At 41.5% G+C, this 22050-nt stretch overlaps 1 protein-coding gene and 1 long non-coding RNA gene across 2 annotated transcripts; one reads left to right on the top strand and one right to left on the bottom strand.

Moving 5' to 3' along the window:
• Positions 1-1610: 1610 nt before the first annotated feature.
• arl8bb (ADP-ribosylation factor-like 8Bb) lies at positions 1611-10501 on the bottom strand. Its single transcript, XM_023271933.3, has 7 exons — positions 10296-10501; positions 7401-7481; positions 7135-7208; positions 6893-6986; positions 6372-6439; positions 4196-4266; positions 1611-3519 (listed from the first exon to the last, which is right to left on the bottom strand). Exons 1-7 carry the CDS (start codon positions 10416-10418, stop codon positions 3470-3472), a joined length of 561 nt encoding a protein of 186 aa, XP_023127701.1. The 5' UTR covers positions 10419-10501; the 3' UTR covers positions 1611-3469.
• Positions 10502-19894: 9393 nt separating this feature from the next.
• Positions 19895-20061, top strand: LOC129348877 (uncharacterized). Its single transcript, XR_008601611.1, has 2 exons — positions 19895-19950; positions 20014-20061. It is a non-coding gene; the product is annotated as an uncharacterized LOC129348877 (long non-coding RNA).
• Positions 20062-22050: the final 1989 nt, after the last annotated feature.

Here is a 22050-nt window from a genome sequence, read left to right as displayed (position 1 = left end):
GGTTTGACATGCGCAGTGAACTTTGACTCGGACAAGGTCAAAGTTCATTTACACCGAAGACATTTTTGTTTTTTTAAATATAGTAAATATTGTAATTTAAAATCTGTATTTGATTATAAAGTATTTTTGATTTAAAAAGAACAGCAACTATATTTTTTTGTAAGGAATTTCATGGTGACTAATGTTATTTTTAGAACGTGTGTTGGGGGCAACTCACATGGTCTCTGCGGGCAACCAGGCGCCTGCGGGCACCGTGTTGGCTACCCCTGATTTAGACTGTGCTCAAACTTTTGACATTACTTGGACCACAGTGGATTAGAATACTGAGCAGTATCCATGGCGCTATGCAGATGTGTGCCTGATTATATCACTATGAGCAGCTCTGTTGAAAGTGGAGTTCCATCCTTATTATAAGACATCCATCAAGGTTTGAGAGGGAGGATGTGTTAAAAGCTCAGGGTTGTAGCAGTTAAGTGGAGTGAAAGCTATGAGGGAGTGAATCACGTCTGGAGCATTATTCATTAATTCAGTTCTGAAGAAACCCTGTAATTTTGGTAATGAATAGTCATTCATGGGACAGGCTGACGAGCTTGGACGCTTTACAAATGCAAACAGCGCAGTTGTGACAGGTGGTAGGCGAGAAGCATGTTGCATTATATAATGAGCGCATTGGTAATGGAGTGTAACTACATTAATAGTGTGTCACGCCTTTGGGTCGTCTCCATGACCTTCTCTCTACATAAATCCCTACGGCAGGTTTGTAACCACTTCTTAATCCCTTGCAGTCGCTGCACTTGTAAACCACACACACACTCAAGGACCCACATATTCAAGTTCCCATGTGGACGCACACATACTACGCTCTCCACTGACCCATGGAATCCATCGGATAACGCCTGGACCCGTCCACACCTTCTTACCACTGCCCCAGCATACAATAAATGCCAGCAGCTGTTCATTAAATGCTGCGTTTAAGAAATGAGATTAATTAAGGTGTTCCTGTTTAAACAGCACAGGCCTGCTGTCCAGCAGCTCTGTGCAGCTTCAGCTCGCTTTATTGCCCCCTAGTTTGCACCAAACTCCCTGCGTTTGCCTCAACATTCGGAGTGTTACATTTCTGTATAATTATCATTTCTCTGCCAAGAAACACTGAGAGGTGTTAGTGATCTATTAGGGGATCTGTAAGTAACAATAGCTGCTTAATGGGAAATACAGAACCAGATCTATCCACAAAGGTAGTGCTGAGCTAAGTTTGTGTGATGAAAATTATGAGAACCTAGTGTTTTGGGAGTACCTGCCTTCCATATTCACTGTGGATGAAGGTGTTGTTTTTAAATGAGAACTCGAGCCAAAAACTGCTGGAATTAATGATCCTGCTAATATGCAATCTGTGCAATTCTAAATCTTGAAGAGAAATCCTACCTTCCAGTAATCACTCTATAGACAGAAGAAAGCAGGTTCACAATGCACCAAAGCAACTTGAGATAAATCAGTGTCTGTTCAGACCTCAAGCTGCTCTCTGTACTATTATCTTTCCATAGTACTCTGCTTCCATCTAGTGGTGATAACTTGAACTGACATTCACAAAATATTTGATGCCAGACTTGGAATCCTTAAAAATAAAAACAAATTTATTAGTAATCACAGGGAGAGAATGCATGACATCTACAGGAGCATTTGTTGGAATAAAAATGCTAACTTTCTTATTTACAAAGTCTGCAATTGAATGTGAATAAGTTGAGCACATGCACATACAAATTGCAAATAGGCTATATTATTACACAGGTAACAAAGCTTTCCCCAAATTACCCACACAGTCACTCACTTATACAGCCCCTCACTGCTGCTGTGGTCCCAACAATCGATATTTATGATTACGATGATCACCAACAGACACAGAACAACGTGTGAGAGAGCAGAGATGGATCCGTGGACAATATTATGGTGAAATGCAGAAGTCATGTAGGCCTACATACAGTATCGGAACAGAAGTGATAATTCACCCTGATCTGGGGTCACTCAAACAACCAAAAGAGAAAAAAAATACTCCATTGAGATGCGATTGGCCAAGCGAAGGGCAGACCGATATACAGTGGTCAAACCTGTGAGAAATCATTGTCTTTTCGCTGAAAGGAAGTGGCATGTCAATCAATACGTCGTTTTTAGAGCAGACAGCGTCGACCTTGGACTGCTAAGGCTTTTACAAAAAGACATCAGGATTCAGATAAGGGAGTGGCAACTGGCAAAGCACAGATGACATCAGGCATCCAGCGCTTTAAACTAACGGACTGTCCTCTGTTCTCTGTAAGCTCATTCATCATGACCAACACTGGCTTTCTGTTATCCAACCCAAGCAAACACAAAACAACTATGAGACACTTGGACACATTCATACTGCTTTCAGACTTTTTCTTTTTTTTTAAAGCCCTGCAAGCAGAAGTTAGCCCAAAAGCTACATACAGAAGAAGTCACAAGCTACAAAGTGAAACAGCATTCAAATTACCCAGCAGCCAAACACAATGTAACATTTTCTCATTCGCCTATCACCCATTTCTTCATTGCTCATTCTTCATCATTGGTACAGTACTGTCTTTACTGTTTCTCAGATATAATAATGCATTTATGTGATTACAAAGCATAACATGAGATTGCCAAGAGGTGGTGTTAAGTATAATCAAAGGATTTATGCCATGACTGTACCAAGAGTTTATTTAAAATAGTGGGATACAAACTGCGTTGGGCAATAACTGTCTGATTGGGACGCTCTCTTAGCCGAAGGCACTTAAAACTTTGCTTAGGATTTTTGCCTCAGATGCAACAGCCACTCAGAGTCTTACCTTCTATTGATCTTTATGTTATGTGTAAACTTTGATTCAAGTCACTTAATAAAACAGACACTTCCATACGCCAGCAAATAAAATGCAGGCTACATTGCTAAGAGTTTATCAGGAATTGAAGGCATTAGCACAAGCAACCATCGTCATTTGGCAAATAACTTAAAAACTACAATCACACAATGCCACGTAAACACCAAATGTTGACAGGCAACAGAACAGATGTTTGATTGTGGGATTAGAGGAGCTCCATCCTAGTGTAGCTGGGGAACAGTACACCACAATATCATTAGATTCCTGGAAACCATTAAAAAAAGAAAAAAGAAAAAAAAAAAACCCATGATGTGCACGGACGCAGAGCGTGTCCGTAATGATGAGCGATAAGGCATGATGGGTATGGACAATCCACCTTCTAGCACAGTAGTGAGACAACTTTTCAAGACTCCAGATTGTTTGGGGTGGTGGTAGTGCTGTACAGGGGCTACACATCTATGGTAGTGTACTGGGTGGTGCAGGTGGCGACGGTAGTGAGCAGAGAGAGCTGGATTACTTCACAGAGGCAGTGGAAGGGATGACTGTCGAGGACCCATGACCATAAGGGGGCTGAGGCCAGAGCTGCGACCAGGGCTTCACTTTCAGCTTCTCCGTGACTTTGAATGCTGGATGAGCCACTGCAGTGTGATATCTGTAGGCGGGGAGAAACATTTAATACATCTATAATCTCAACAGGTTCACATAGTTTTGTTTTGTTTCATGTCCGCGTCAGATAGACTGTAGAAAGCAGTTCATTCTTCCACTATGAATTTAGCTCAGTTTGTTACAGAGCTCTGCAGCAATGTTGTCCTGGCTCGAGTCTGAAGTACATGAATTTTCTTTGCCTTGTCAAGTTATTTTACTGGTCTTACAAGTTCTCAAAGGTCAAATAACATGCACAAAATGGAAGAAAATGAACATATGCTACAACATGACATTAAATAACAAAACTTAGAATGGTGAAATAGGCTATTGACGCTATAGCATGTTGCGTAGGGTTTGCATGTGCAACAAATGTGTGAAAACAGTAAAACAGAAGTATGCTCATCTTGTATTATAACAGATTTATAGGCATGTACATCTTTTTTTGTATTAAGCATACTTTACTTTAAAACCACACAAGTTGTGTGCAACACTGTGCTGATACCACAGATTGGCTGATTAATCACAACACTGCTGAACCCTGGAAACTGGCCTGACTGGTTGTTGGCTAGTCTAGGTGGATGAGTTATCATGGTCACTATGCAACAACAGAATTTCCTGATTTACTGAAGTTATCCTGGCCTGACTTGTAATTTTGCTCTATTAAGCACCATTCAGATATTTACCTATGTTGTCTTTCTCTTTGCAGGAGACAGAGTAGCAGCAGATCTCTCGGTCCTGAATGGCAGATAGGTTCCTGCAAAGGGAAGTGGAAAACATTCACTCTGTAAGTAAGAACAGGCCTCCTATTTAAAAACATTACATCCACTCATAATGTCAGACTGTTGTGTAACTTCTTTTTAATGCACCACACACACTCACACCTTGGGGGTAGGTCTGGGACGGCTCGGGGAACTTGGGCCAGGGTAGGCTGCAGAGTAGCCATCCTCTGTGGTCCTCTGGCCTGCCCCCTGGACGCCTCGCCCAGCCTCCCCACTTTTAATGCACCACATGACACTCAGGGTTACACTATCACGGTGCAGGGATAATGTCTCCAGTCTGGGATCGGGAGACATATTAATAGGGAGTAATTGGGGGATTTCACTAATATGGCCTCGCTGGTGGGACCCGGCCCCCTTATGGCTATGGGGTGGCGGGGGTGGACCATCATCCATGTTGCTGTGGCTGGGGGGTCCCCGGGACCTGGGGGCTGTGGTCGGGGGGGGTTCTCCTGCGTGCCCGACGGGTCCGGGCAGGTGCGATGGCTCTTGGTGGGCTGCGGGGGCTGGATTGGCCGTCTTGGTGGGCGCTGTGGCTGTGCTGCGGGCTGGTGGCATGTGGTGGCTCTGTCCCGGTGGGTTGTCAGGGCGCATTGCGGGGGGTGGGGGCCCTGGGTGTACTGCGCTCGCCTGGGGCCTGGTGCGGGGGGTATGCGGGGTGCCTCCCTGTCGGCGTCGCCGGGCCCCACCACACTGTCCATTTTTACTCTCTGGACTCGCATCGGGTCCCGGCTCCGATTTCCTCTGGCCGGCTCCCGGTGGTGGCCTGCCTTGTGATGGGCTGGTTGCCGCCCCTTCGGTGGGCCGCTCGGCCCCTGTGTCTGGCTTCCTGGCTGTGTGGGGCCGTTGGCCCCCTCGGGGGAGGGAGAGGGGATGGGGGTGGGCGGGTCGGGTGGTGGGGTGGGGGGTTCGGTGGGGGCTGGGGTGGGCGGGGTTGGGGTTTGGGTGGCGGGTGGGTCCTCGTGCCCCGGGCCGCCTGGGTCGGTCTGGGCGCGCTGGGGGTGTCGGTAGCTGCTCCCTCTTGTTCTCTGGGTCCTCGTCGTTCACGGTGGCCCCGGTGGCTCTCTGGGGGTGCCACCCTGTGGCTCCTACTGCCTGGGGGGGGAGGTGCCCTGTTGGCTTGGCCCTGCCTTGCCGTGATTGCTGTTCTGGGCTTCGGGGTTCTTCACACTTGCATGTTTGATCAGGTCTCGCCAGCTACTGCCGAGTCCCATTTCAGCAAATGATGGGTCCCGCCAGAATGTGCTGAGAATCTCTCCAGTCTCTACCCTAAACTCATTCTCTCTCGCACTAGCATCCTCTTCTGGCCTATTCTATTCTATTCTATACTATCAAGACACACACAATTATGGTGCTCAGTACCGTTTGTTCATTTATTATTGAATCTCTTTTTCTTTTGTGTTGGTTTGGTTTTCTTTTCTTTTTTCAAATTTTTATTTTTTTTTTCTATTGATGGACAGTTAGTAGTTGGGCATAACACACCACCTTACAATCTTTAATTGCAATAGCAACGCCTGTTATTTTCTATCCCTGTTCATCCTGTTCGTCCTGTTCGTCCTGTCCAGTCTTTGTTTCCCCCACACATCACTGAGGTGTAGCACTGCCCTCCCTGGCTTATAATAGGGAATTCTAATAAAGAAGGTCTGCTTAGCTTTCAGGGAGGGCCGGTGATGGTCACACACATGCACTAAATATTAAAATATTTGGTTGCAAGACTAAAATATGCATCAATCTCATATAATGTTGACTCCCCTTTTGTGGAGTTAAACAATGAGAACAAATGCAGACAAAAAAGAAAAAGAAAAAAAAAAAAAAAAAAAAGACTGTTGTGTAACTATCAGCCAAGGGTTAACGTTGCAGATTTAAATATTCAGATACTGCTGGGCACATATTGTGCAACAAGACACATTATTCAAGCATTTCTTATGTCAAATGGATGTTTCTAATCTAATAAACAGACCAGCCACAGGTAAAGCCACTTGATGTATCATATAAAGTAGGTTAGCTTTATGCAACCACCAAATGTTTGTTTTAACAGGATTATTAAACAACAACAACAAAAAAAAACAACAATATTCCTCACATTTTTTCAATGAGCTGCTTCTCATCGAGTGCGTTGGGGAGGTCTCGTTTGTTTCCAAGGACTAGAACCTAAAAATGAGACAAGAAATAGACAGGGCTGATCAATATCCAGTGCAGCAATGTATCAGCACTATCACAATGCAATTACACATTTTAAAGGATTCCTCTCAACCGCATGCCTGACAAATCCCAGAGTTCTTACAATTCAGACAAAATAAACTGCTTGTGTGTGTGTCATGGCAGAGCAGGAGGAAGCCTATCAATTTAGCACGTCAGACTCTGTCAAGCCAATTATCCTGTCAGCTCATTAAAAAGCATCCTGGCTTGGGTTCAAATGACCACTTAGTGTAACGTCATCAAGCCTGACTCACTGCAACTAATGGGCTGGAGTGATTGCTAATTATGAGTTTAATCACGGTTTGTGACCAGAATCACTGGACCCTCAGAAATCAATACCATGATCAAGTAGATACTGTAAAAATCAAGAGCGTTTTGGTCTTAAGATGACAAGCGGCTTCTTACAGGAATTCCTTGTAGTTGTGGTTTGTCTAAAAGGTTGTGCAGTTCGTTTCTGGAAGCTTCTATCTTCTCTCGGTCTGCTGCATCCACCATGTAACTACATAGAGAAACAAAAAAATTACTGCATGTCGACTGAAAATAGACCACAAATGCATTATTACATGTTAATGGTGTAAATTTAGTTTGGCTTTTCCAGTTTTCAGCCACAAAGGCAACATGCTGTACTCTTACGTCAGCAAACTTACACAATAGCATTGACTCCTCTACAGTAGCGCTCCCACATGCTTCTGAAACGGGGCTGTCCACCTATGTCCCATATCTGAGCGCAAGAGAGCACACAATCAAGTCAGAAGCAAAAAATAAAACCCTCTGTAATGTTTAACGTCCTTCAGAAACTAATCACTGGGCCATTACTGCTGTGGAGTGCAGAATATACAGCGCTGTGCAGTGCAAAATTGATTTTGGTGAGACAATGAAAGCAAGCAGCTATTAAGCCTCGTTGTTGGCTTACCTTTATTGTCACATTGCCTTTAGTGACCTTCCGCATGTTGAACCCCACCGTAGGAATCATGTCTTCACTGAACTGTCCTGACTGCACATGACAAATATAAGACAAAAGGTGGCATGTTAGCAAATTACTTTCATCTGACACAACAGTCACATGAAAAGCATTGTGGATGTGAATCATTTCTGCGCATGAGTAAATTAAGACATGATTTGATTACAAGGTTGTTTTTTTTCTAACTGAATATTTGTCATTTTACTTCATGAATCATGTTTAGATGAGGCCATCAATGCATCAGAATACAATCTTCACATCTTTTGTTTTCCAAAATCTGTGCTTCATCACAGTCAACATGAAATACAGCAACGGATACTACATTAAAGTGCAAAGTCTCAGGTGGTAATTTGAGTGGGTCTACATGAATATAGAAAGAACTGTGTGGGAGGTGTAGCCTGTGTAATACAACGAAAACAAAGCTTAGGGGTTCAAGAGTGATTGTACAGACACACATGAAGTCATACAAATTCAACATTTTTAATATTTTTGGAACAATCATTTGCACTCAATGACTGCTTTAAGTCTTTTACTCATTGTTGACAGTAAATGCTTTGTGTGTTCCCTGGTGATGCTCACACCCACACCTTCACTGCAGTCACCTTCATCTCGTGATTGTTACTCAGATTGAGATCAGGTTAGTGACTCAGCCAGTCGAGGATATTCCACCTCCCTCACCATGAAAAGCCCTGTGGTTGCTTTGGCCGTACGTGTAGGATCACTGTCTTGTCGAATGACAAAATGTGGTCGAGTGAATTTTGATAAATTTGGTTAAATCTGAGCTCCTGTAAACTGCAGCCATCATGGTGCGTCTGTCAGTGCTGAAATCATCAACAGATGCCAGTGGGTCAGTTCCATCAGCAGTCATACATGTACGAGACATGACAGCACCACCATGTTTGACAGATGAGGTGATATGCTTTGGCTCATGAGCTGTTACTTTTGTCTCTCCACACTTTGCATCGATTTGGCAGAGGTTGAACTTTGCCCTACAGCTCCACTTGGCCTTTCAGTTTTGAAAGGTTACCAGAGTTTTGTACGTGGCCTTGAGTCATCTAATCTCTGGTCAGGAAATCCTCTCTTGTCATTGATAAGGAGACATGTACGCCTGCATCCTGGACAGTATAGTCTTGACATGCTCTACAATCAAATAGTGTAGCAGTCATCAATTGATAGCTCTCTGAAAAATGTATGCTTTTGAGACTCATTATCTTCCTCACTTGCATCATCACCTCTTTACTTTTCATACTGGCAGGTGAGAACCAGCTTTACTGGCCAAGTATATGTACACAAACAAGAAATCAAACTCATTTTTATGTTTTTTAGTACTTAGACACACCCCAAAGAAGATAAAAATAAGCATTTAAGCAAAGGCCACAGTTTAAAGAGGGGAAAATAAGCGTGTTAGAGTCTGAAAGTGAACCAAAATTGTAGTGCAAATTGTGTCAATTCCAATGAATCTGAATTGCAATGAAGCAACACTGCTGAAATGAAAACTTCAACAGGTATGTAATTATACAGTATAGACAGGGGCTCAGTGGTAGGGATTGATGATTTGGAGTTGTAGTGGTTGTTCAGTGACACAGCTTTAACATACATCTAAAGCGTAACACTCAACTTTGTAGGCAAGTGTCTGATTACTTTTGAACCTACAAGCTCTGGGCACTACTATGACTTGGCACTTTGATATAGCATCCATTATATCACTTTAAACTAAGTGTGCCGGAGAACAGACCCTCTCAAACAAAAAGCTTAACTATGTACTAATACACTTAGGGTCATAATCAAGCTTTCTATTAGCAAGTGTGTCGTAACCAAACATTCCACAAGCTTAAATGGTTTCAATAGGCACAAGATATTTGAAAAACTAAAACATGCCAGATATTTTTTAACAGCCTTGGTTATATTGCTCACTTCTGGCCTGTTACCAGCTTAACTGTCCTGCCTTGATTTTCTGAAGGGGAGGGCAGCTTTGGTCAAACTTCAAAACAGATCACTTGGCATAATCTCGACAGGAAAAAAGATGCATTCTCTTGTGTGAGAAAGGGGAACTTGAAGTACTGTGGCTGTGGACTTGACCCCATCTTAAGAATACAATACGGCCTGTCACCTAGATTTCCCACATACACAGTCAAAGCGAAAACACCAGCTAAACACAACAACATACAGGTCCAATAAAGAGGGCAATCAGCATGAACCATTACAACTTGAAGAGTGGAAGTTGGATGACAACATGCCATAAATCTAGACGTAAACAGAGGAGAATTTGGGTCAGAAGGAAACATAAATAGAGGACAGCAACAACATTGCACTCAGCACTATGAGTTGGGTACACAATAGCAAATCTATCTGCGTTTATTATGAATTCTTGTGGTATAGAGAGCTAGCAGCCTGTAGCCGTGACTGGCCCAGACGTCGTCTCCTCCAGTACACCCCACTAGCTACGAGAAGTCGGCAACATGCCCGTTTTGAAAATGAAGGAGTGGTCTGTGTTTTCGACATACCGTTTATGTTGACACACCGGTAGCTATTACAAAGGACCAACAAGTCCGTTCACATGACCGGTTTCACAAGTTAGCGCACAGTCATACCAAGAACTCCGTCACTCCTGCTAGCTAAACAACTAAGTAAAATCACTAAAGGCGTTAGCCCCACGGGGATATTTGCACTTTTTATGCCATCGAAACAACCCTTGTGTGCAGTCATGTCGCCTAACATTTACGACATTAGCATGGAAACGTTGCTGCGACTGGACCTAATCTGTCAGACACCTCTGTCCACAACCTCTCCCAGGTAGTAGCCGGGGCCCACACTGACTGTGCGTCTTTGCTAACGTTGGCTACTTACTGCAATCACGTTGACGAATGTGGTTTTTCCGGAGTACTGAAGCCCCACTAATGTCAGCTCCATCTCCTCCTTCCAAAAGAGGGACCTGAACCAGTCCAGGAGCCTGTTTATGAGGGCCAGCATCTTGGATGACACGGTAGTCTCGGTCTGTGCTGCTGTCTGGATGTGACTCGGTTAGCAGTCTACACAGGAAGCAGCTAGCTGCTTTGTCATATCATGTGATCTGCTGACAAGTGTTGCTGCTGCTGCGCGGCCCCGAGGAGCGCGTGAGCCGCACGGGAGCGCCCCCAGTGAAAGCAGAACCTGACTGTTTTACCTTCATGGGGGCATTTAATATGTTTTTAAACATTTACTTGATCAGCTTTTACGTTCTTAAACTCGACAAGCAGCATAGGAAATTGTGAATTATTCATTTCAGACTTGTGATTCATAAATACTGCAAATAAATCAACCACAGCAGCATGTGATCGTTGACATTCACTTGAGATTGGAGAGTGCATCACGTGACGCATAATACGAAATAATGCAGTAATGAACAACGACTTCTACAAACAGCAGGAAGCAACAAGCTGTTAACAGGACATTTTAATTTCCTCATTCAATTGTATATTTAATTTTACGACAGTATATTTGAGCATTTGGCACTTTAAATGCATCTATCTATCTATCTATCTATCTATCTATCTATCTATCTATCTATCTATCTATCTATCTATCTATCTATCTATCTATCTATCTATCTATCTATCTATCTATCTATCTATCTATCTGTCCTGAATATTTCTGCAAATTCATTTTTATTTTGTTTTTATTTATATTTGTGGTCATGGTCACTTCACTCATTCTGCTTGCTACTGTAACAACAGAATTTCCCCTTGGGAATCAAGAAAGTATTTCTATTCTGTTGTATTCTATTGTATTCTATTGTATTCTATTCTATTCTATGAATTTCAACTTCTCTTAAGGTTTTGTTAAAAAAAATTACATTTATTAGTGACGAGTACAAATTTATCAAGCATGTTGTGTATGACCTTTCATTTTATAGCCTAATAGATGTTAAATTGTAAAGCAAAGTGAAGGCGTTTTTTGATTTGGGCACACAAACTGTTTTGATGGAATATAGTACAACTTGTGCTGTAAGTGAAGTATTGTTGATTGCTGCAGCAGCTTGTAAAAAAAAAGTGACCTCTGTGCTCATTTGGAAATGACACTGACAAGTTCAGAAGTCACAAGATTAATAAAAATTAGTGTGAAAGGGGCTTAACTGTCTCATCAGGGTTATGCTTTTGCAATGTAGTCCTTGACATGAACCCTAGGACGTGTTTAGTTTGCTCTTGCTATGTATACCATTGCGAATGTAAACAGGATCAATACATCTTTGAATAATACAGAATTTCATTCACAATTATAAATTATTAAACATAAGAATTTAAGCAAAATTTATGTGACAGTCAAACTTCGTAATGAAAGTGCAACACATAATTCTAGAATACGTTAACCACAACATTAACCTTTGACAGGCAAAGTTCATGTCTAAACACTGATCATCTCATTAGAAAACAACAGTCTGCTGGGAAACCTTGGGTTCTGGTGCTCACGTGAACAAAGACCTACCACAGACCTAAGGGCAACTCTTGCTTTCCACATTTGTATCCACAGACTGATGCACAGTTTGAAAGTGTGCAGCTGTGACTTTGCACTTTTCACGGGATGTAGCAGCTACTTGTAGCACACTTTAGTAATGCGTCTGGCAAATTGGGAACTTCCTACTGCAACGATGGAAAGCATGTACGAATCATAACTCGTCCAAAGATCGACAGTGACTTCTTCATTTACAACTCAGGGAATATTGAATTAACAAGGTGTGGATGATGCTGAATCTTCTCTTACAGCTTCTCCTCATTGCAAGCATAGGCTTCAATCACTACTTGTTTTCCTAGAACGTGTGGACAGTCCAGGCGGTCACACATTTTGGGTTGCACATGGATGTCTACAGAGGGGATACTGTAAAACTGGAGGACAAGATTTACATCACACAGACAATTGCAGACATGTGGTTGCAGAAAGCATGAATTAGCAGGTTTACAGACCTAGAACACCCCCATGGCAATAGCACAGGAGTGCATTTTCAGCCAGGGCTGAAAAAGAACTGTTTCATTTCTTTTTTCCCTGCTTACCCAGCTGTTGGTTCATACATTGTCTTACTTGTGCATTGTCAAACCTTCTAGATCCTTGTCTTGCAGTCAGAGGTTCACACATTGCTAGGATGGATTTTATGGCAGCTCATATAAGTGTAAAAATGCAATCTGGGATTTCAGTCGTATTTGAATTTAATGTTTACCAATTCAAATCAGCCGTGTTTTTACTTGATGCCTCCTAGCTAACTATTAAAATCAATATAACATTTGCCAGTTAACATTAATATATCTGCAGCCTTTCTTAATATTGTAATTTAATGTGTTGTGGCCTCCTGGCTTTGTTTAGCTGTTCCACTGCACAGCTTTATGTTAATAATGTCAGGTAGGGTTAGCTAGTTAGCTAACGTTGCATCCAATATGCAACAGTAGTTACCTGACTTTGAAGGTACATGGCATAGCCTAGTGTCTTTACCAGTATGTTAAAAAAAATATGCTAGTGATAAAAATATGACTCTAAAATGTAAATGTGAAGTGTGAACTGGGGAGGATGTTGTAGGCTAATACCTAGTAATGGTGTAAAATGACACTAGGAAAACAGGGTTGAGGTTAGTTTCTTTTCTAACAGTTTGTTCAGTGCAAAAGCATAAGTATAACAAGAATATCTTTTAGCTTTTGCATGTCAAGTACTGCATCAGTCCATCCCGTACATCTCTGCCCCCCTCCTCTACACCTTGTTCTGCTGCTGCTTCAGGTATGTCCCATGAAGTCTCATAAGTCTCCCCATGATCTTCACACAGATTATGCAGAGCACAGCAAGTCAGCACCATCGACTTCACCAGCTGGATGTCACAGTCATTCCTTTTCAAAACGCAATGCCACTGTCCCTTCAGCCTGCCAAAAGCATTTTCAACCACCAGTGTTCGACTAAATTTTTGGTTGAACATAAGCTGTTCTGTTGTCAGTCATCCAGTGTCATGGAATGGCTTCAAGAGTCAGTCTTGCAAGGGGTAAGTCGAGTCTCCCAGGATGTAATAGCCAGCAGTCACCAGAAGAGGTTTCCCTGGCTGGCTAACTTCCAAAGTGTGGACAGTCTCAGAACCCCAGCATCATGCAAGCTCCCTGGCAGTCCAGTAAACACATTCCACAACTTTCCCTTTCCATCAACAACACCTTGAAGGATTATGGAGTGCCAGCCTTTATGATTGAAATAGTATGGTAGTTTTGTGGTGCTATGATGGGTATGTGAGAGCCATCAATAGCACCCACACAGTGTGGGAGTCCCCACCTCTGTTCTCAATATGGACAGCCATTTCTCTGAACCTCTCTTCGTCAGGAAACCGGATTAGTTCTGGCACCAGCAATGTTTCTGCTGCAGCACAAAACTCCTGCACACACCTGTATACAGTTGTGATGCCGACTCCAAAGAGATGGCCAATACTCCTGTACCCTGAGGCAGTAGCAAGCTTCCACAGTGCAATAGCCGCTCTCTTCTTTAGGGGCACACAGTCTCGGAAAGTGGTGTTTTGTCGCTCCATAACTGGACGCAATTTGATGCACAGGAAGTCCAACGTTTCTTCAAACATCCTGAAGTTCTGCACCCACTGCACGTTCGTGAAGGCAGGAACAATGAAATCCCACCACAGGGAGGCTTGGTTGAATGCCCAGACCGACGGTTTGCAGCGATAATTTCGCAACAAGAGAGCCATCTGAAACACATACACAGCATACATATTTTGGTACCTAATAGCAGTAAATTGCAGCCACTACAGGGTTGTACACAGGACTGATATACGTTAACTGTAGCGAACTAGCATTAGCTTACCCTCGTACGTCGTCTAGTTTGTATCCTCTTGTCTTCGGCTTGATACTGCTGTATCGCCTCCCTAACTCTCCTATGTATGGAAGCAAATCAGACTCATCAGATTCTGAATTTTAAAAGCTGCTGAATTTCTTACTTTGAATTTTTTTGCATCAAAATTTCGTATGTGAATTTTTTTATGCCTGAATTTAGCTCATCAAAATTCTAAAAACCAGTTAAAAATTCAATGTCTTCAAAATTCGCCATCAAAAAAATTCGATGTGTTCAAAATTCACCATCAAAAAATTAAATGTTCAAAATTCGCCATCAAAAAATTCAGTGTTCAAAATTCGCCATCAAAAAATTCAATGTTAAAAAATTCGCTGTCAAAAAATTCGCTGTTCACATCTGGGGGACTCAGGCGTAAACAATCGATCCTGGCCAAAATCGAACCAACGCCCAGCCAATCACGTGGCGCTCCTCCGGTCATGTGACGTAGACGGTTCACCTCACAACACCGGGGTCAACCACGGCTACCAGCATGAACGACGGCGCTTCAGTGAGTGTATTAATCCTTTTTGTCCTGTATATGGTTTGTTTTTGTGAGAGTCAGTTAGCTGTAATGCATGCCGTTAGCTGCGCTAGCACAACGTTAGCCGCGCTAATAGAGCGCAAGCACAGCGTTAGCCGCGCTAATATAACGCTAGCACAGCGCTAGCACAGCGCTATCACAGCGTTAGCCGCGCTAATACAACGCTAGCTCAGCGCTATCACAGCGTTAGCCGCGCTAGCCGCGCTAATACAGTGTTAGCCGCGCTAGCACAGTAATGAGGTCATACAGACAGCACGTTCTGCAGCTGGGTAGTTGAGTAAAAATTTTATAAACGCACAAATGGGTGGAAGTGTGATTTATGCGCCCAAAAATGCAGTTAAGTCACAGAGCAGTAGGGTTGCCACCTTTCAGAAATGAAAATAAAGGACGCCCACCACGGCTCCTTGGGGCCACAGTTCAGTAAAATCGGAAAGATATTCACAGATTCAGAATTCCACTATCAATAACTCATTATAAACGATGCCTCTTTTCCATCGCTGTAAGGTAGACAATGTGCTACAATCCTAGTTTTATTAACAGTAGCTGTCTTTCAAGCTGCAGAAATAACATTGGTGTCAACAGGAACCAGTTGAAGGCTGCAGTGATTTTGGTGACACGACAGTGTATCAGAGAGAAGCTATTGAATATTTGTGTCTCTCTTTGCTGTTGCAGCAGTTTTGCAATTTGCACACGGTCCCTGTTCACTCCATAGACATCAGTGGTATTCGTGCAGCTTCAAAGACAGCTACTGTTGATAAAACTGGGCTTGTAGCACATTGTCTACCTTACAACGATGGGAAAGAGGCATCGTTTATGTTTTGACCAGTGTTGCCAACTCCTCAGTAAGGAAAGTAGCTATTGGCTGTCCTAAAAGTCACTAGAAGTCGCTAAATGATGTCATCGCCTAATTTGCATAATTTCCCGTTTGCATGTAATTGTAATCAACATTGTGGGAGAGAAAAAGTGAGTTTAAAATACCCAAAATATGTTTCTGAACTAGAGGCTAAATGCAGTGATTTATTTTAGTGTGACGGTGAAGAAACATTTTCATTTCCATCCCGCTCTGTAAGCAGGATGGTATCTGCAGAGACTTTGATTCATCTGCCGTCTGGACATGGAGTGATGTGGGTCTCCTCTAATTAGACAGTGGGATGCTGCAGGTCACTAGACTGACCTCCTGTGCTTTGGGAAGGGGAGGAGCTCACAGCGCCACCTGCTGCTTGTTGAGGACAGTAACTGCAGAACGATCCCAGCTTTCATGTCAGACGGGCGGATCCAGATTAATTTTAGTGGGGGGCGGGGGGCACGGGGGGTACAACAGATATTTTGGGGGGGGTTGTAAGTTTTAAAGCTGCTACCGACCTCTCGCTTTTACAAAGTTTTTTTTCATGTTTTTTTTTTTTTTTTGGCTCTTTAACCCAATAGGAAAGCTGTATATGACCTTTTCATTTTGGACTGTTATTCAAATTATGATGGACTTGTTTCCTTGTTTATGTGAATTACAACATCATTAGCTGCAACATCTGCCTGTTCTGTAAAACTGGTAGCTCAACGACAGCATCCTGAGGGCAATTAAGTGACAAATATTGTGCAAGAACAGCACTATTACAACCCTGTCAATTTCCACTTCTTAGAATGTTTACTGCCAATTATCACACATAAAACAAGAGATATTATTCTGTACTAATATTTCTGTACTAGCCAATACACAATGAATAAATATTATCTGAAAGTCGGGTTATTGTTTTTTATCAGCACAATACAAAAAGATTAATGTTAGACATATTCCAGTTAAGACTAGAATATCATGATATATGTAAATTTACCTCAATAATATGAATGTTCAGGTTAAGATTGTACAGTGATATTTATTATGTAAGTTTAACTGATTAAATTTAATGTCTCTGCACTACAATATTATTTATTATTTAGATTTACATCATTATTATAATATTTAGGGTCAGAATCTACAGTATTAAGATTAAGAAATCAAATATTCTATAAAATGTAAATACACTGAACTCATTTGGATATATTTAAGTGAGACTCTACAATATTCTTTGACATAAATCTATCTAAATCAAAATTTTAATAATTTTCACGCCAAACATTTACTGGACTGATTTAAATATTAAAATCACTCCTTTCTAATCCTCTGCTGTATGTTCAAACCTGAGGCCTCAAATAGAAACACACAAGTATCTGATTGAAGGAACTTCTGCAGAGTCCTGGTTCCAGAACATGATGATAGAATTATAGACAAACTTTAACAAAAGCTGCCTGAGAGTTTACAGGTTTTTATGTTAGATTTCTTCAGTAATTTAATGAGCGTTATCAGCAAAAATCAAGTGTTCATTTGATGAACTTCATTTCCTAAAACATCCAGAATTGGAGCTCATATCTTTGGCAGCTGTAAAGTTTCTGCTCCTTCAAAGTTCACAACACAATGAATGAATTCCTAAAACACTCTCAGTGCTGGAGAGCAATGTTCCCTGTAATTTTTCCTGAGTCTGAGCAAACACACAAACTCCCTGAGCGTCCCTTGGACCACTGTGAGCAACATCAGACGTGTGCACTGTGGTCACACCAGCATCACATCCATTCAAGTTACATGGTTCATTAAAAGAATCAAATTACAGCATTTACATTTCTGTTAAAACACTTTGTCAACAGGAGCCAGTTGAAGGCTGCAGTGATTTTAGTGACACTACAATGTATAAGAGTGAAGTTATTGAATATTTGTCTCTCTTTACTGTTGCAGCGGTTTTGCAAATTGCAGACGGACCCTGTTCACTCCATAGACACCAATGTTATTCCTGTAGCTTGAAAGACAGCTACTTTTGATAAAACTGGGCTTGTAGCACATTGTCTACCTTACAACGGTGGGAAAGAGGCACCGTTTATGTTTTGACAACCTATATCTAACGAGTTATTGATGCTAGAAGTGTGAATCTGAATATCTTTCCAACTTTACTGAACTTGGGGCCACTACCACCTATGGAGTGATATATTTAATTTTGAAAAAAGCATTTAGCCATACTTAAAGCTTTAAGTGCTTTATTAACACGGACCTAAAAATTTTGTATTGTTTTATTATCACAGGTTCTGTCTGAAAAGAGGTGGCATCATTTTAAACAGTGAAATCAAACTAACAAAATGTAATGACCAACCAGTGAGTAATACTGGATTCTGCAAAAACATAAACAACTTTTTTTTAAATCTAAATCTTATCTTAACACAGTTAATGTATTAACTTATTTTTGTGTGTATGCATGTATTTATTGATTTATTTAGTACTGTTAACATATCAGAGTTCTGAGTGAATTTTTCTTAAGATATGCAAAGGCCATTTATTGATTACATATAGGCTGTTAAATGTTTATTAAAAACTAAAAAGCATTTTAAATAAAACAATTCAATTCAATTTTATTTATATAGCACCAATTACAGTCAAATTGTCTTGAGACGCTTTACAGAACCAATATGCCTGACCCCCAGAGCAAGCCAAAAGGCGACAGTGGCAAGGAAAACACCCTTTTAACAGGGAAAAAAACCTCGAGCAGAACCCGGCTCTAATGTGGGGGGACCCATCTGCCTGCTGGCCGGGCGGATTGACTTAGGCATTTATTGAGTCACTAAAATATTGTAGAGTACAGACCACATCAGCATGATTATAAGCATCCTCTGGTAAATGAACAACCAGATACTGATGTCTCTCACCATATGGACTTCAGGAGATGACTGGGGGATGATAAACTGTGACCTACTGGTTGGATTCTCTCTGTTCTCATGTTTCTTAAATGTTTGTTTTAAAATACAAATATTCAAAATTACAGATAAAATATTTTCCAGAATTAAACATTTAAAAAATACAATTAAACAAGAAGAATGTTAAACATTTTAAAAAATGCAAAACATTTAATTGGATCATTAAACCTTTAAAAAGACAAAACATTTAATTAGATTATTAAACCTTTAAAAAGACAAAACATTTAATTACAAATTAAATGTTTAATTAGAAAATTACATCTTAAATAGGAAATTACACAGAAATAGGAATTACACAGAAAATACAATGAAGCATTTAAAAAGAAAATTAAACATTAAAAGGTGGTAAAACATTTAAAAAGAAAAACCTTAAAGATTTAATCGAAACATTAAATATTGGGAAAGAAAAAGAAACTCAAACAAGCCGATAAAGCATTTAAAAAAACAAACATTAAAAAGACAAAACATTTGGAAATCAAATCAGACATTAGAAAAGAATAAAAGGTGAGAAAAGAGCAAAACTAAACGTTTAAGAAGAATCAAACTAAAGACGAAACATTTCAAAAGACACCAGTTAGACTTTAGAAGATCAAATTAAACAGAAGAGACAATAAAACAATCAAAAAGAGCAAAAACAGATAAAGGTCTTGAAGCGTTTTCTAGTCTGAAATGAAAACATCAAGTTGTTTCTTCAAACATTTCAGTCCTCAGACTGTCTCAATCGTATGACGCAGTGTGTAACTGTATGCAGCACAGTGAGCCGGCATACTCGTTTCTGTTTTCACGCTGTCTCCATCAACGGAATGCACTGAAACTTTGCCCCCACTAGCTTAGCCTCGCCATAGCATGCAGCTCAAAGGGGCGTGTCCTATCTACTCATTCATATCTATGAGAACAACAGTGGCTGCACATAAGGACGCCTGACGTTGATTAGCTGCGTAAATACCATTATATACAGTCTATGGTAAATACGTATGTGAATCGCATCATTGGCTGCAGCAGCCAGTCACCGGTCGCTCACTGACTCACATTGAAAAATGGCACAGAATGAATTGTTACGTGTTTATTTTATTTACAATTTAGGTTGGATTTTTTTTTGTGCGCAGCGCAGATTTTCTGTGCGCGGAGACCGTGTCAGCAGTGCGCAATTGCGCACATGCACAGCTTAGAGGGAACAGTGCTGGAGAGTGTTTGTGATGCTGAAGCAGTGACCAGTTTTTCTGTTTCTTCTCTGGAGATGCACAATGAGGGACGTCTGCAGCGACTGAGAAAGAGTCTCACCACATCCTTCCACATCCCAAGACTTTATTGAAGACTACAATGAGAAAAACTATCAGACAGCAGACGGCTGCATTCAAGGTGAGCTCTGAACATTTGATCTGGAACAGGAATTCAATAACGGCAGCATGAGCTTCATTTCAGTCTGTAGCTGCTGAATTCATGGATGAATCATCTGGCACTAGAGAAGAAGACCATCAAACATCCATGTCAGCTGATGGAGGTCCAAGAGTCTCACCGAACAAACAACCTACAGAGTGAAGACCTCAAATCTCATTGGACGGCCTCCTATTCAGCCACGTGTGAACAAATGCCTCTAAGCTGATTTGTTTTCTAAAATAAATCTAGTTTGAGTCCTAATCTATGCCTGTGTGTTTGCTTCTTTACACCGCTGTTAACAGTTTAGGCTGTTAGATTGTTCCAGATAAGACAAGTACAAGATACTTCAGAGCCGTTCTACCACGAACCTGACAGGAAGAACTCCAACAGCTACTGAATGTTCCTGTGGTTCCCTCAAGGCTACAGGAGGAGCCCTACGAGGACGAGCCGGTCCACCTGATGGCGGCCAGTCGCTGTGGTTCAAAGCCAACACCGACTACGTGGACTTCTACTGGACCACATGGAGGCCTTCAAACTGGACCAACAAGTTCAGCGACTCCCCGACTTGTGGGTCTGAGGACGCCACCGAGCCTCGGCCCAGCCGGCCGCCTGTCTGTGGGTCTTTTAGTGCTGAGAGGTTTGTGGATGCATGTGAACGTTCCGTGTTGAAACAGCAGCTTTGGACTCAGTAACGCCGGGAAAAACCAAGAGCGCCTTTATTTGTGACTTCCACTGAAAAACTGATGAAAATAAGTTTGCCAAGGTTCTGACTGATAACAGATGATTAAATAATGAAAATAATCATTTATATATTCCTTTAAACAATCCTTTTAGGTCTACATTTCCTTTACACTGACTTCTTCGTATATGTACAAGTATTTTGGGTGGAATATACCATTAAGCCCAATGTTCAAGGGTTCTTCTGGGAATATACCATTAAACCAACCTTTTAGGTAAATGTTCCAAGATGTTGACTAGAATATACCATCAGATCAACCTTTTAGGTCTACATTGGAAGATTTTAGAGTAGAATATTACTCCAAACCATCCTTTAGCTCTACATTTAAGGTGGACTACTCCTTTACACCAAGATTTTTTGGTCTACATTGAAGGATTTTGGGTGGAATATTCCTTTGAATGAACTTTTTAAGTTTATGTTCAAGGATGTTGGGTGGAATATACCACCTGTTTTTGTGTTGCTCCTCGGCGACCCTAGACAGCCGGGTCCTAATGTTTTTTGAGCAACACACCATACTATGACGTTTTTACAATGATGGTTCTACTATGGAACCAGTTTGACATGTTCAGGTGTTCTTTGTGTGAAAACTCAGAGATTTCAGGGATCAGAAGGTGGTTTTCAACTTTCTTTGTTAACTTTCTGCCTCAACTTTAAACTAAATTTCCTTCACTAACCCAACCCTCTGGACTTCCAGTAAGCTGTGTTCCTATTGGCTGTCCAGGTGTCTGCTTGGTGTTATCAGGAACACCTGAGCAGCTCACTATCTTCCTGCTTTATGTGGCTGCAGACAAACATTTCCTCTGCTTCCCTTCAGCACTGAACCGGGTTTGGCTCAGTTGCTTTAGTTCTTTAGGCGTTGACTTGCAGCTTCCAGCAGTAAAATCATCTTTAATGTGTTTCTTGGTGTGTTTTAGGGCTTTGTACTGGATAGTTGTCTTGGTAAATGTGGTTCTTTAGCCACGGTTAGCACATGGTGCTAATGTGTGCAGTGATTAGTGGATTTGGTGCAGCTGAGTTGTGTCTTTATCTTGGCTGTAGTGAGTCTTTAGAGGTTTTTGGTCAGACACATTCTGAATTCTTGTTTGTGAACCAGCGTTTGTTGTCCAGAAGGTAAGAGTTCCTGTCCTGATTCTCTGTTCTCAGAGGTTCTCTGGTAGGCTGCAGGAGACTTTAGTGTTTGGGTTGTGCTAGTTTGGTTTTTGTATGGTTTCATTTGGACGACTATCTTGAGGCCCCTCCATGTGGTTTAGTGAGGTTTTCGGGAACAGTTCTACATAGCAACCTGCAGCAGAAGAGACTTTGAGAGTTTTTAGGAAGTTCTGGAGACCAGACTTTAGAGCAGC

This window comes from Amphiprion ocellaris, chromosome 5 (genome assembly GCF_022539595.1).
Source record: "Amphiprion ocellaris isolate individual 3 ecotype Okinawa chromosome 5, ASM2253959v1, whole genome shotgun sequence".
NCBI lineage: Eukaryota > Metazoa > Chordata > Actinopteri > Pomacentridae > Amphiprion > Amphiprion ocellaris.
This window is presented reverse-complemented; position numbering and strand designations above follow the sequence as displayed.